The sequence below is a fragment of the Apteryx rowi genome, unplaced genomic scaffold, assembly GCF_003343035.1.
Source record: "Apteryx rowi isolate R43461 unplaced genomic scaffold, aptRow1 scaffold_438, whole genome shotgun sequence".
Classification (NCBI taxonomy): Eukaryota; Metazoa; Chordata; class Aves; order Apterygiformes; family Apterygidae; genus Apteryx; species Apteryx rowi.
Window position 1 is genome coordinate 263,291 of NW_020450692.1, and position 13,902 is coordinate 277,192.

The 13,902-nt window shown below is 44.6% G+C and overlaps 1 protein-coding gene across 5 annotated transcripts in view; it reads left to right on the forward strand.

Annotated features, from left to right (window-relative positions):
• Nucleotides 1-13,902, forward strand: part of ALPK1 (alpha kinase 1) — a 52,077-nt gene that overhangs the window by 12,829 nt on the left and 25,346 nt on the right. For 2 of the 5 annotated variants that reach the window (XM_026076743.1, XM_026076742.1), the window contains exons 2-3: nt 7,269-7,504; nt 12,670-12,824. In XM_026076743.1, the coding sequence (XP_025932528.1) occupies nt 7,384-7,504; nt 12,670-12,824 (276 nt within the window). In that variant the 5' untranslated portion in view covers nt 7,269-7,383. Of the gene's footprint in view, nt 1-7,268; nt 7,505-10,358; nt 10,442-12,669; nt 12,825-13,902 lie in introns of those variants that run through there. The other 3 variants (XM_026076741.1, XM_026076745.1, XM_026076744.1) reach the window with 2 other exon arrangements.

Consider the following 13,902-nt stretch of genomic DNA (forward strand, 5'->3'; position numbering starts at 1 on the left):
CTAGCAAATCACTTCTTTTTCTTAACCATCTTGTCTCTTTCGTGTGGCAAAGCCTCCATGTACTAGAAAGAAAGATAAATGCTGCAGTAAAACACAAGCATGTGTGTGTTGAAATAGTCAGGAAACTGAATGTACTTTCTGTGAAGAATGCTGTTAACTCATCAGCTAAAATGTGGTACTTGCTTGTGGTACTAAATAATTTTAGCTTGTGTTCTGTTTTTTGCTTCCCTCCCCCCCCTTCCATGGTCGACAAATCTGCCAGTAAAGTTGTGCCTGTTTGTTTAACACAGATAATGGGAAAGTTTCCAAAGGGCTCATGCTCGCATCCGTGGGAGAGGGAGCAACTGAGGGTGCCGTATGACTTGGTACCTGCTGAAGGAAAAATACCGGCCTGAATGTCCAATCGCTCTTTTAGTGACAACTTTTACATTTTCTTCAGTCTCCCTACAGAAAGCAAGGTGAACCAAAATATCATCATGCACACTTCTGGAGTGAAAGTGAGACCATAATTCAGTCAGCTCCAGGAGGGTCTGCAGCAAAAATAGGTCAGCACTGCCTCTCTGTTACAATTTCACCATTGTCCCTCTAATTTCATCAAGAGACTATACCAGCTTAAAAATCCTGCTCAAAAGTTTGTATAGCTTCATTGACCTGAGGGAAGCTATATGCAGATGTGCCACATTACACCAGGAGCTGCTATATGCAATCTTCTTGCTGAGCAGTTCATTTCTTGGTTAGAATAAGGAACTGGTTTTTACAGACAAGCATGGGCAAGTGTTTCTATCTCAGCGCCCGTTGAAAATGCCATGTGACGTTGGCATGACTAAAATGTATGGGAAGGGAAGAATCATTCAGCCTGTTGAATTAAACCCATGGGAAAAGGTAGAAGTTCAAGTGGTACAGACACTTAAATTGAAAAACAACTGTTAAAAATAAGTACTTTGTTATTAAAATTGCTTGTAAAAACAGGCAAAGATGGATCAGGGTGTGTAAAGAGAACACAAAGGGATTTCTGAGATGGGCGCCTCTGCTTCCTTAGGCCCAGCATAGTTTGAGGGTGCTCCTTGCATTTAGTTCCACTTTGGGGGATCCTCTTCCTAAAGAGAGTTACCCCTTCCTCACACAAGCATAAAGAAACTCTGGCCCAGACCTCGTTGCTGCAGATAAGCAGCAAGTCTCTTCCTTCTCCCCATACTGTCTGGCCAGTGGATTTTGCTTAGGCAAGTGCTTTCAAATGTGATGGGCATGAAGATCAGTATCATTTAAACTGGATCATAATGACCAGAGTGGTTTGGGGTTAGGAGGGAGGAGAGCAAGGCATAGCTGGCATCAAAATTAAAACAGGGCTCAAATTCTAACTTCCGTTGTAGCACTTAAAATAATTAAAATGTTTATTTGAAAGTCAAAACAGCCTCAGTCATAAATAACTATCCATTCCTCAATTGATTGTGCCGAGTCCCAGCTGAGAGCTCTGGGAATAAGCTTTATTTGCTCCCTGTTGGGATTAATTCATAAATGTAGTCTCCACGTGGAACTCATCAGGTCTTTGCTTCCTCTTCATTAGTCTCCCTGGAATTGAAGGGTAGCCTGAATAAGATGAAAATTAGGATAATATATTTTCAGAGAGAAAAGGTCTGGCAATCTCTAATTTGTGTTTCAGGACCATAATGCTGTGCAACATTTCTCAAATGATGTTGTCTGAGAAGCAAATGCTTGTTATGCTTGCTGTATTTGAAGTTTGAATGTGTCAATTACATCTATTTTTTTTTTAAAGCTTCCAAAGCTAATTGTAGTCTTAAGCTAACTAGATTGACTTTCAGGCTTCCTTCTATCCACAGTATAACTTAGAATTCCTTTCTCTTGACAGATCTTTTGGTCTTCTAGCCCAAGGGCTCTGAAATGTCACAATATGGTCTATTTCTTATTAAAGAGATCATCTCACTGTAGCCCACCCAATTCCTTTCTCCCTCCCTCTGTTCTCAATCCCACCTCTGATTAGACAGTAACTGTAGAAATACACTTTCCTTCCCCCTGAGGCCTTTTTAAATTTTTTTCATAATATTTGACGCAAGAATTTTTTTTTTTTTTTAATCCAGGTTCCAACCAGAAATGGCACAGGTTTTTTTTTCACCATTTGTGTTTCGAAGTGTCTAACATTTCTGTCAGTCTTTTAAGAACACTCTGTGCCCACAGTTGTAGTCAAGAGGCTCTCCTGTCCCCGGAAAATGCTTAAATCCTCAATCTGATGTAAAATTGTTTTCTTAAGTCAGAGTCTTGATCTGTGTTTTGACAGTAGTAGCTGAATTACTTGCTGGTGTGTCCTTAGAAAGCATTTTTGTCTATACAGTCTTGCAGCATATCAAGTCAAGCAATTTTTGGACCTCTTTTAGTTTTTTTTCACTTCAAAACTCAAGTCACCTTTAAAAACCTTTTGTTAAGATTTAATAGTACTTTAAGAAAGCTAATTAATAACTACTGGAAGAGTCCCAAATGCTTCTGGAAGTTTGTGCAAGTACTGCCATTTGGCTTTAGTCTTAGGTACTGCATTTGCCTCAAGTTGTAAGCTGTGTGCTTGGTTATTTTCATGTCCTGGCTGTCATTCAATACTACAGCTGTTACAAAACACACAGTTAAAGTGGCATCTGTAAAAAGGATGCTGCTGTAGTTTAAAGTTCTTTGTTGCATTTTAAATTGATTTTATGATGCAAATCATTGCCCTTAGTGATGGGTCGCAAAAGGGTATCTTCACTTTAAGTACTAATGTACCATTTATTGCACTGGTCTGTGTGGTTCCATCACTTTGCTGTCACTGCTGTTGTAAATCACTATTTATTACTCTAAGTGTTCTCACTGTTTATTTAGATCTTTGGAAATATATACCTTAAGAAAAATTTCTCACTTGCTGAAATTCATACATCCTCGTCATTGGTCTTACAGTTTCCCAGCGAGGTAAATCCTTGCAATCTTGGGAAGCCAAGTGCTGTATTTTTACACTAATTTAAGCTTCCCCACTAAGCCCCATCGGTTCTTTGTGAGGCTCGCGCTCTGTGCAGCTCACAAAGCCACATGGCTCTCTTACGATAGAGACCAACGTGATGTGCCAGGCTGCAGCGCTGCAGCCCTCCATCCTGTCCACGAGCTATGTTTTAGACTAGTTCTGGCTCTGGCAGCAGCATACACAGAGAAGTTGGGGCATGTGTGTAAGCTCCCTTTTGGCTCACTTGATACTATGCTATCTTTTGTAAAGGCAGGTGTCCCAGCACTTGTTTGCTTTAGTGCATCTTTATAGAAATTTTTGTTTAGGAACATATGTCTACTGGGGTGGGAGGGTGACACCTGAACATGGGTTTTCTTCAACAGACTTCTGTGTGCTTGTGTAACAGTCTCCTCCTCTCTGTCTCACATTTTGTTATGGGGCTGATATACATGTCCATGTACATGTCTGTTACTAGAGAGGACTTCCTAGAAAACAAGATTTTTGAGAAATCAGTTACACAAAGGAATGGAATCAGGGCCAGATGGCAGGGATGCTTCATCCCAACCTGAGAGGTACTCATTGGAAAGCCACGCACCCATCCACACAGGGCTGTTTAATCAGATAAATCAATTAGCAGATGTCAGTGCAGTTAACAGAGCAAGCAACAGTAGCATAGGTGTGTTACTGTGATTATAGTGGAGAAGACTGCTTTTCTTGGTGGAAAACCAGCAACTGGATCAGCTTTTCTAGAGCTGGCAGATTAGAGAGGAGGTGACTCTGTCCCAAGGATGTGCTTCTTTTGGTGTTGTCACCAGACTCAGATGCCTGTCTTTGTTGTCCCGGAGCTGTTTAGGAAGAGGAGAGCTTTGTGAACTAGGGTGTAGACTAGGACATCATGCTGTGATCAAATCCCATGAGTTTGGCTGCTTTTTTTTTAAATGATCTTTGGTGGTGACAGAGAGTTCAGCCCTAGGAGTATTTGCTTATTTTTTGCGAGCTGTCCCTGGAAAAGGTAGTCTCTAACTCACACAGTGCAAAATGCTGCTTATTCTGTGGTCAACATCAGCATCCTGCCTGAGGACCTCTTCTCTGTCATATCTCTGTCTGCGTTGTACTGACCCAAATGAGGCACTGTCGCTCAGGCTCCGTTCCCCCGTGTTCCCCTCCCCTTGTGGAAGAGGGTAGGGATCAGGGCCCTGGGGGCCTTAGCTGCCCTGACCAGCCTCTCTGGGACCCACACCCACACCCCTTGCCCAGGGGCCCCATTTCAGCTCAGCCTGGGGCCTTCAGTCCTGGCTTGAGCTACATCACAGGACTACCTGTCTCCAGCCCTGCCTCTGGATGGACTTTGGACCCATGCTGCAGCTGTGTCTTCAGCCTTGTCTCCAGACCCATCTTCTGATGGGAGCCCCTTGATGGACTCTGGTCCTGGTCCATGACCTCACCGTGCGGGGGCTGTCGCAGCACCCCGTTACCAGCACCTGGCTCTGCCTGCCCTGCTCAGACCCTGTGGGGCTGTGCTCTGTATGGGGGTCACCCTCAGCTCCTGGCTCAACCCCCCCTGCCTTGTGGGGGAGCCTGAATTGTATATTTTATTCGATTGTTTTTCCTGATGGGTTCATTGTTTTAACAGCTTTCAGAGCACAAGCTTCACTGGATCACAGTCACAAATACAGTGATAAGACCTATGATGTTCCTCAGAGTGTGTTTGTTTGTTCATACAGTAGGCATCTCACAGACATGAGCAAGTTTGACTTCACAGCACCTGAGGTCTCTAGCTGTCTATTCAGAGGCTCAGCAAATGGGCCTGATCTCAAGTGGGATCTCTGTTCCTCTTTGTTTATGTGGTACTGAAAGGGAGAAATGAAACACACAGTATGTGACTTGACAACACCAGGATGTCAACAGTAGACCTAAGAACTGAACCTAGCTCTTCTGTATCTCTGTCTGATGCTGTACTCTTGAGACTCCTGAATTCTTCCTAGTGGATGCTTTGTACTCTCCGAAACATTAAAACTACAGTCTGCTTTCACAGTTCGTTGAATAGCATGTCAGGACCTTTTTGTGTTGTGCTCCAGAGTGGAGCTGCCGTAGAATGAAACCCTGCAGCTGTATGTGTGGCACAGCAAGCATTGACACCAACAAAGCACTATGTGATTGCAAAGCCAAACTGCAGAGCCTAGGAAATGTTGAAATTAAACATATCAGCAGTCTTAGCTTTGTCTGAGTTTTTACTATGGCTCTGCATCTAGCTGGTGTCTTGCTTGTCCATCCTGCTCTCTGATTGCTCTTATTTGCCTGTACGCCTGCACTCAGTCTCCCTTTTATGACTTCTCTCTCAGTTTCTTCTTTCTCTGGCGTTCATCTGAAGAGTCAGGAGGTTTTTTTCTCCCTTGTGTGGGTTTCTAGTTCTTTCTGCCGAGGCAGTTACAGTACACAGTACCGCTGACTGACTCCTGCCTCCAGGCTCTTTGCTGATCAATCCCATCTTTTGCCCTGCTCCACCTGCCCTTCCCTGGCAGGCTCTCTGTTCCTCTCTCCTTTTGCATGAGTGCATCTCTTTTGCCCTCTGCTTTTCAATCTGGCAGCTTGCTCTTGCTTGGTGCCATTGAGAACACAGGCTATCTGCCACCAAATCCATGATCCAGAGATCCCAGAGCTGCAGCAAGAGAGAAGAAAATGTCCAGAAATATAGCTGCTAAAAAAGCTTTTTCTAGTCAGCAAAGCAAACAGTGTTTGTATGTGTATTTTCCTGCTCTTCCCTTCCTCCTTCAGAGGCTTATAATTGGGTCAATTTTAGGCATGTTTTCATAGGTTACATTGCTTCAAAATATGGGAATAGTGCTTTTCTAAGGGAAAAGGTCACCAGATTTGTATTGCTATGGAAAAAAAAACCAAATATTTCCTCCATGCTTCACTTTTGGAAGCTGCTGAATTGTTTTAGCAGATACTGAGAGAGATGCCTGAGACAGAAATTGTTTTTTTCTGAACTGCCATTGACAATGTCATAAGCACCTGAAGGTCTTACAATGGAAGAGTTATGGCAAGCCTAGTAAAGGTGTGTGTGTGTGGAGAGCTTGGCCTCTGCTACAGGCAGTCCTAAGCAGATGGTGGTGGACCTCTGCTTCTAGGGACATTCCCCAAAAGGTACTGTAGTAACTGGGAGGGGTTTGGAGCTGGTTCCCTGCACATCATGTACAAGCTGCCCCACGGCAACTGCAGCATATCTGGACCCTGCACATGGGCGCTGCCAGCTGATTTCCTCTTCCCATATTCGCTCATCCTTGAAGGTGCTTCTGGCCCCTGCTCTGAAACCTGCTCAGCAGCACACAACACAGTGCCAGCACCAGGAGTGCTTCCTGCAGATGAAGGTGCAAGGTGGGAAGGCATGGGAGGCAGAGGTATGGGATCGGCATGGATGGTGGAAAGGAGGCATTAGCAAGTGTTGAGGCCTTGGTTTGGGGAGACAACATGTGACAGAAAGGGCAAGGAGGCAGCAGGGTTGAAGATCAGATTTGGAAAGGCTACTGCGAGAGAAGCAGCAGCTAGACTCATTAGAGGAGGCCTAGCTTTGTCAAAGGCAAGCCTTGTGCATTTGATAGACAGACAAAAGCCCCAGTCGGCTCTGTCTGTCACAAAGTTGGTGAAGCTGTAATAAACTCCAGTGTTCATCCTGTGGGCCTGTGACTTTGTACTAGGTTAGCTCCTGACTCTTGCAGCATCAGCAGCAAAAAGACTCTTAATTCAGGCAGACTTGAAAAATAGACTGAAGGCTATTTCTGCTTGGCTGCATCAAACAAACATTGGTAGTACTTTGTGTTGTGTGGAAAGACTGGGGATAGCATGAGCAGAGGTAAGAGGAGAGAGCGACATGCTCCCGTGCCCCTGGGTAAGAGGCAGTGTCCTTGTTTCCTCCAGAGCCTGGTGAGCTTACACAACATCCTCAGCAAGTGCGGAGCATGTAAAGGTCTGCGACTCGGTCCACGCTAAAAGTACTTGACAGCACAAGCCTCCGAAATGCAAAGGAGTCCAGAACACCCCAGCAAGTCACTTCACTGCTTATGGTTTCACAGCTCTATTGAAAAGCAAGTCCTTTCTCTCTGGCACCTCAGAGATGTGTGCCTTGCACAGTTTGTCACAGAGACCCCGCAGTAATTTCACACACTCCTCTAATACAGTTCTTCGAGGCTGTCATGTATTTTCATGTATTTCCTCTATTATTTCTCCCTGCTTGAGTCTTTCAGATAATTGATGATACTTTAGTTAATCATTTTCCCCCTCTTTTGTTTAGCAGGTACCTCAGCCTTGAAGGGATCCTTTTCATTTCGAATCCGTGTCTTCTCCTAAGTAATTGATCACTCTGCACCCGGGGACACCCAATTCACAGTGGAGCACGATCAGCCTTCATGAATAATCAAAATGTTGTGGCCACATTGCTGCAGGAGTGCAAGCAAGCTCTGGACACACTCCTGTCGGCAAAGTCTGACACATGCGAGGAGGATGAGCGAGAATACCAGCGGCGCGAAGGTGAGGTCCTGAGGAGAGGCACCAGGAGCAAGCCAGCAGGTTGCTCTGTGCCTCTGCGCTGCAGTGACCAGTCCTCAGCCCTGCCCTATTTTTCTTCTCCTGGCAGATGAGTGTCAAGAGATGACTGGATTTGCACGCCATGAATGGGATGTGGGCTACAGGCAGGCGGGGAAAGAAGCCCACTTTGTTGCAGTGAATTGCTGTCAGTTCTAATTTTAGGCTTCAGTAAACATGAGGTTGTAAGGAACAGTTTAGTTTGGGAAGAACAATGCCCGAAAGTTTGCTGATGCACATAAATTTCAGTTATTAAAAAAAAAAAGGATGCAACTTTTGAATAAGAGCACATATTTCCTTTCCTTTCATAGGAACTGGGGGGAGGGTGTTTTCTGTTTGTCAGCTTCTCCTGATATATTAAAGAGCTCATTGCCTGAATCTTTATCTTGTAAAATGTGCGTGACCTCTGTAAGTGGTGTCCAGAGAAAAAACTTGCAAAATCCCTCTTGAAAGGAAAATCCATGCCAGCTAATGGCTGGAATAAATATCCAGGAAAGGATGCAGTATTTATTAAGGGCTATAATAAAAGAATTCTTCATTTGTTTTAATGCTAGCATTAAATGCAAAAAACTAGTATTTATTTGGTATTTATTTTGTTGAGAGTGGTTTTTAAAATTTTTTATTACTTCTTAATTCCAGTGGAATTCCAGTTCACATTAATTGTAAAAGGGTGTAAAACACTCAGTTCAGTTTTCTCTAGAATCAGATTTTCAGAGGGCTACACAGCTGAATTGTCAGGTTTTTTTACTCACAAAATAAAAGGCATGCTTGAATTGCTGAACTTTTTTGAATTACACTTTTTCTATACAAGCTGGGGAAGCTTGAACTCTGTTCTGCAACACAGAAAAATAAAAAATCTTCAGTAGGTACAGGAGATATAGTAAGAGATGATGATGAAATTTCTGAGAGGAAAAAAAAAAGGCATTAGAAAAGATCTGCAAATAGTCAGTTCTGCATGCTGGTTTTGCTTAGTACTATACATTTGCAATACTGTCTGTTTTCCAGTTTGGTGTTAGTAATGTTTGGGTTTGCTTTGCTTGAATGACTTGGCCATAATGTTAATTTGATTTTTGAAATCCTTTGTCTTGGAGAGGAGAGCTGTTTAGAATATGGTTTTGCGAACATCCTTGTTCTTGCTGGGAGGTCAGCTGTCGCTTTCTGAAGCACCCAAGTCTGTTTTTGAGTGTGTTTGTGATAGAGGGTGGCATATAGGTTTCTGTTATGGATACTGGAAAATTTTTCTCTTCTTTTTTGTTTTCAACAAAAGGTACTTTGTTTTCTCATCACAAATTCCTTCAAGCTTTATTATCACTCTTTAGAATAGGCTCTTGAACTCCTAATCAGGTAGCGCTTTTTTCCTTCATCCTCTGTTTTCCTTTTCTCCTATTAAATACCACAAAGTATGAGAAATAATCAGTTTAGTTCCAGATAAGGTAAATCAGTGCCCTTATAATCACTGAATTAGACATGGTCCTTCAGGTAAACTGATTCAGGAAATGGGTGATCAGAGTGTGAAGCGGGGTGCGGGCTTTTCTGAGGAACTGTTCCCATGAGCTGGCTGAAAGCAGAAAGAAAAATACTTTGCAGTAGGGCAGCAACAGCAATATTAATACCTGCGCACAGTTCCTGCGTGCGAACACGCACACGGAGGACAGAGACTTGCAGGTTGGCTGCCGTGGGCTTTGTCAGCCCCTTGCCGCTGGCAGGTGGTTTTTAAGCAGCAGTAACAAGCAGCTTGTGCTCTAACGGCTTCATCGGGCCCACATGTGCCTCCCACAGAATGGCATTATTACAGGGTCACTTCTGGCAGCAGTTTGAGCCAAGGGGATTCTCTGAACACAAACGCGGAGGGGGTTTCTCCTCCTCCCCTCCCCCAGACATTGTCTTTGTTAGCTTGGCTTTCTTCAGACCAAGCACAGGAAGAACTGAAAGCCAAATACATATAAATAGGGGTGAGAGGGGAGAGGAGGAGCGAATCTTCATCTTGCTTTATTTTAGGAGACAGAATGGGTATTAGATTGGTTTGGAATTTTTTTTTTTTTTAAACAAATCTTTCAAGCTAACCCCTGTGTGGGTTCATCTCCTTTTCAACCCCTATTAATTAGTGAATTTACATTGCTTACACAGATAGCAGCTATCAGATATAATCTCTTGTTCTGGCAGTTGGAGTTTAGCTGAAAACCATAGTAGCTATCTCACTGACTGTTTTGTGGGGGTCTAGTGCATGTCCTTACATTTCATCATATTATTGTAATTAACACACTAATTGCATTTATTTCCATGTGGTGACAACTAGACACCACAGCAAGGTGTGAAGCTGCAGCTTGCTGGGTTTGTACAAAGGTCCCATCCCAAAGACAACTGAAGGCTTCCAGCTCACTAAATCCTTCCAAAAATGTTACTGTAGATTGCTTTTCTAAGCAGCTCAGCAATGATGACTGCTAAGGATGACTCTAAAAATAGAAGTTCAGTATTAAAGAATTCGGCCATAGTCTTTGTTCTTTAGTGCATCGAGTAAGATTACGATTTAATTAAGGATAACGTAGAAAACAGGAACAGGAGGATAGCAGTAATACATTTATGCTCTAGAGAGGATATCATCATTCGCCTCATCCCATGGATCTTTGTTTTATTGATACTTTTTCCTATTTTCATTTTATTGAGGTAAACATGAGTTTGTGTTGGGAAAGACAGAAGAAGAAGGCAGAAAAGGAGACAGAAAGGCTTTCTGTGTAAACATCCCATTTCTGTTTCTCTGGATTCCCCCATACACATCAGTCCTATGGGATCACACGGGAAAATGTTATGGAGGTGCTTGCTGTGGTTGCCTTCAGGCATCCCTCATCTTCCATTGCAGAAGATTTAGGGAAACTCGGTCTTCAGGTATTAACATCCCTCTGACCACCCTACATAGGGTAAAAAAAAGACCTCTGTCGTTTCATGTTCCTTGTGATCAGGTGAGCATCCCTGCTCCTGTGCTGATTTTTGCAGGGCTGCCATACTGCAGGAATTGCTGGGATTGCGAGACTGGGAGCTCACGTTGCAGCATCCTGTCCCCCCCACCAGCTCCTCCACTTGGCCACCTTCCCACACACTTGCTCTCTGCGCAGCAGGGAGGACTGAGCCTCTCCGGACACAACTTCAGAAAGCAGGGAAACGTGGTTGTGGGTGAAACTGCAGTGATGTATAAAGGGAAGCGTATCCAGAACCGCAGCAACAAGTGAGAAAACTTAAGTTGGAAAATGTGATATAATTTTTTAAGGCAACTTTTTGAAAATCTGGCCCTAGGTGTCAGACTTTCAACTTTTTCCTAGGAAAAACAGTGAACACACTATAGTACGAGCACAAAGTAGAATTTGTATGTAGTGTATTTTCTACAGTTGTCCATAAAAGATTCATTTAAAAATACATAGTAATACATTTATTGCATTACCTCATTAAAGCAATGATGGTCTCTGAGCAGGGGTTTTCTAGGGATTAATGGCCAGAAGGGGCTAGATCTGCAGCTGATGATCACCATTAACCCCATCTGGTCAATAATCCATGTTAATCCACTTTTATTGGCCAGAGAGTCTGCCTGGCCTAGCGGTTAGCACAGCACACTGAGGCTGCAGCTTCACTGCTATTTTAAGGAAAATTAAATGTGAGCTGCTGCTGAAAGGAGGGGACAAATCCAGGCCCAGATCTCCAGCTGTGTGTTCCTACTAGCAATTGCATCCTTAGTTGGATCTGCTTGGAGATCCAGCTGAAGCTGATCATTTTGTTTTGTAATGTTCGTTTCCAGCTGGACTCAGTTGCTGCTGGAGCTGGATGATGGTTAGTGCTGGCAGAAGCAAAGAGCCAGCCCCGGGGAGGGAGCAGGACTGGGGGTTTGGCAGTGGCCGCTGAGCAGCCTAAGCTAAATGCAAAGTTGAGCTTTTGCTTTGTGAGCCCCAGCACCTCTCTGGAGGATTGAACACCAGGTGTCCCACGTGAAGTGCATAGGAGCTGGGAGGACTTCTCACTGAGCAAAATCTACCGTTTGACTTCTTTTGCTTTGCTCTCCCAAGGTTGGGAGATAAGCCATGCTTTATGTAGCGTTTTGAAACCCTCAGGTGAAGGCACGAGGACTGGGACTGTCAGAAGCACAGCTCTGTGCTGGCTGTTGGTCACACAGCCTGGTAGTAGGAGCATGCTGGGACCAAGGCTGCCCTGCGCCTGTGGCTTCTTTTTTACTTCTGTTATAAACTGCGAGCAAAATGCAGAAACTCAGGCTACATCCTCAGCTAATGCAAATTACTGAGATCCCTTGGCTTCAAAGAAGACGTATCACACAGTGACAGAGCTGGTGGGTGAATCTCGTATATGGGCAATGTAAGCTTCAACTGGTGCCTGTGGTGCATTTGTAGAAAATGCAGTATCCATATCAGTTCCCAGACACGTGGCCTAAGCAATTTCTTCCTGCTGTAGAAGTGAGCTTTCTTGTGCTTCAAAGGTGGGTGCTGTAATCTACAGTTACTTCTTTGAGAGCACATTGAATAACTCGGACCAACAACTTTTTTTTTGACTAAATTATCAATCAAATAATTATTCCCAAGAACATACTGTCATTATTCATTATATCCCTTTAGGTCTTTGTCTGATCGCTGTATACAGTCCAGGTTTATCTCCCAATTTGGATGTGACTTTTAAAGCTTGTAACAGGCCTTCATTATTGTGATGAGCAAAATCTTAAATACAGCCCTTGGCAAAGGGGATAGGTCTTCTGCACTGTTGCCTTCATTTGCTCTGCCAGGAAACCTCTCCTCATGCAGGGGAAAATGTTTCCTCGCATCTGCCTGCGAGTAGCTCTTCACGTGTAGCCGGCCACAGGGCTGTGTTACTTCTTGCTAAAAACCTTTTTAGTGGCTGATGGCTCCAATTTACCTGGAGGGCAGAGCAGGCTAGAGTAGCTGATGACAGGCAAACTTTCCTTGCCTCACGGTAATTCCTGTGGCAAGAGCCAACAGCTCGTGGCAGTTGTGCAAAGGCATGGGGCGGGGGGAGGTGTGCTTTTGCAGGGGGGGTGCTGTATCGTAGCACTTGTGGCTGCATCCACTGCAAGGCCTTTACCTGCGCTTTGACCTTTCCAGCTTTGCTTCCCGACGAGCTGAGGACCCTCCTGGAGGAGGCAAAGGAAATGAAGTGGCCCTTTGTGCCGGAGAAGTGGCAATACAAACAAGACGTAGGCCCGGAAGACAAAACAAACCTGCAAGATGTGATCAGCGCGAGGCTCCCTGATTTACTGGTATGGAGTTCAACACACCTGTTCTGTAAAACTTACCGCCGAGGTGCTTGAGCGGGCACAAAGCCCTTGTAGGTAGTACTGGCCTTTCAGAGACTTTTGTTTTCTGCACTGTAGCTGTGGCAGTGACACATTGGTCAGCAGGCTGAGGTGAGTGTGTCTTTATTGGGAAGGGGCCGCTCATGGGGGCCAAAGGGCCAAAGCAGGAGATGGGGCTTTCACCTGTTGCAGTGCTCAGGCAAAAGAGGGACCCAGAAGCTACAAATCACTTCAGACTTTTTTGTTGAAGTTGTTACGAAGCAATCTGTGTGAATTGCTCTTTGCGAGACAGCTAATCTCTGCCTCACTTGGCGTGTTCAGAGGGAATAGAGGAGGCAAAGTCCTGCTCCCAACCGCTGCCTGATGCCAACTGTGTAAAATCAATGGGAGCTCTGCCTCGGGCTTGGATTTGTGGTCCCCTGGCCATGTAGCTCTTGGAGAGTGTGCGCGCAACATCACATGAGACGGGACAGCTAGTGCTCGGGTTTGGGGTCTGACTGGTAGCTGCAGTTTTATGTGCTCTCCCAGGCCAGGGAAGATAAAATGGATTGAGGGGGTAAAGTTTTCTCTGTATCCAGGCATTTGACTGTCACTGTGCTGAGAAAAAAGTGCCGGGGTATTAATGAAAAGTGCATGTATACATTGTTAGCAATGCCAATGCTTAGGCTGTTGCACACAAAGCAATCCCCAAATCAAAAAAACTATAGCACCAGACTGCTGCCCTGAGAAGAGGAAGCCGTGAAAAATTACTTGGGGTGGGGGAAGGCGACAGAGCCATAGAAGAGCTCATGGACAGGCTCTGCCTTGTCCAGAAATGATCAGAGGGATGTGCAGGGATCTTCCATGCACTGAGTACCTTACAGGACCAGAGCTTTGCTCGCTGAAACGTGCAGTGATGACTTTTTTTGTGCTGTTCCTACTCTCTTTGTGCTCTCCCAACAGTAGGTTGGGCACTCGCTCTGGCAGTTCATCTGGGTCCACAGTGCAGCTCTGTTTCCAGGAACAGAGATGAATGTTCACCTCTTCCATGAAAATCTGGTGT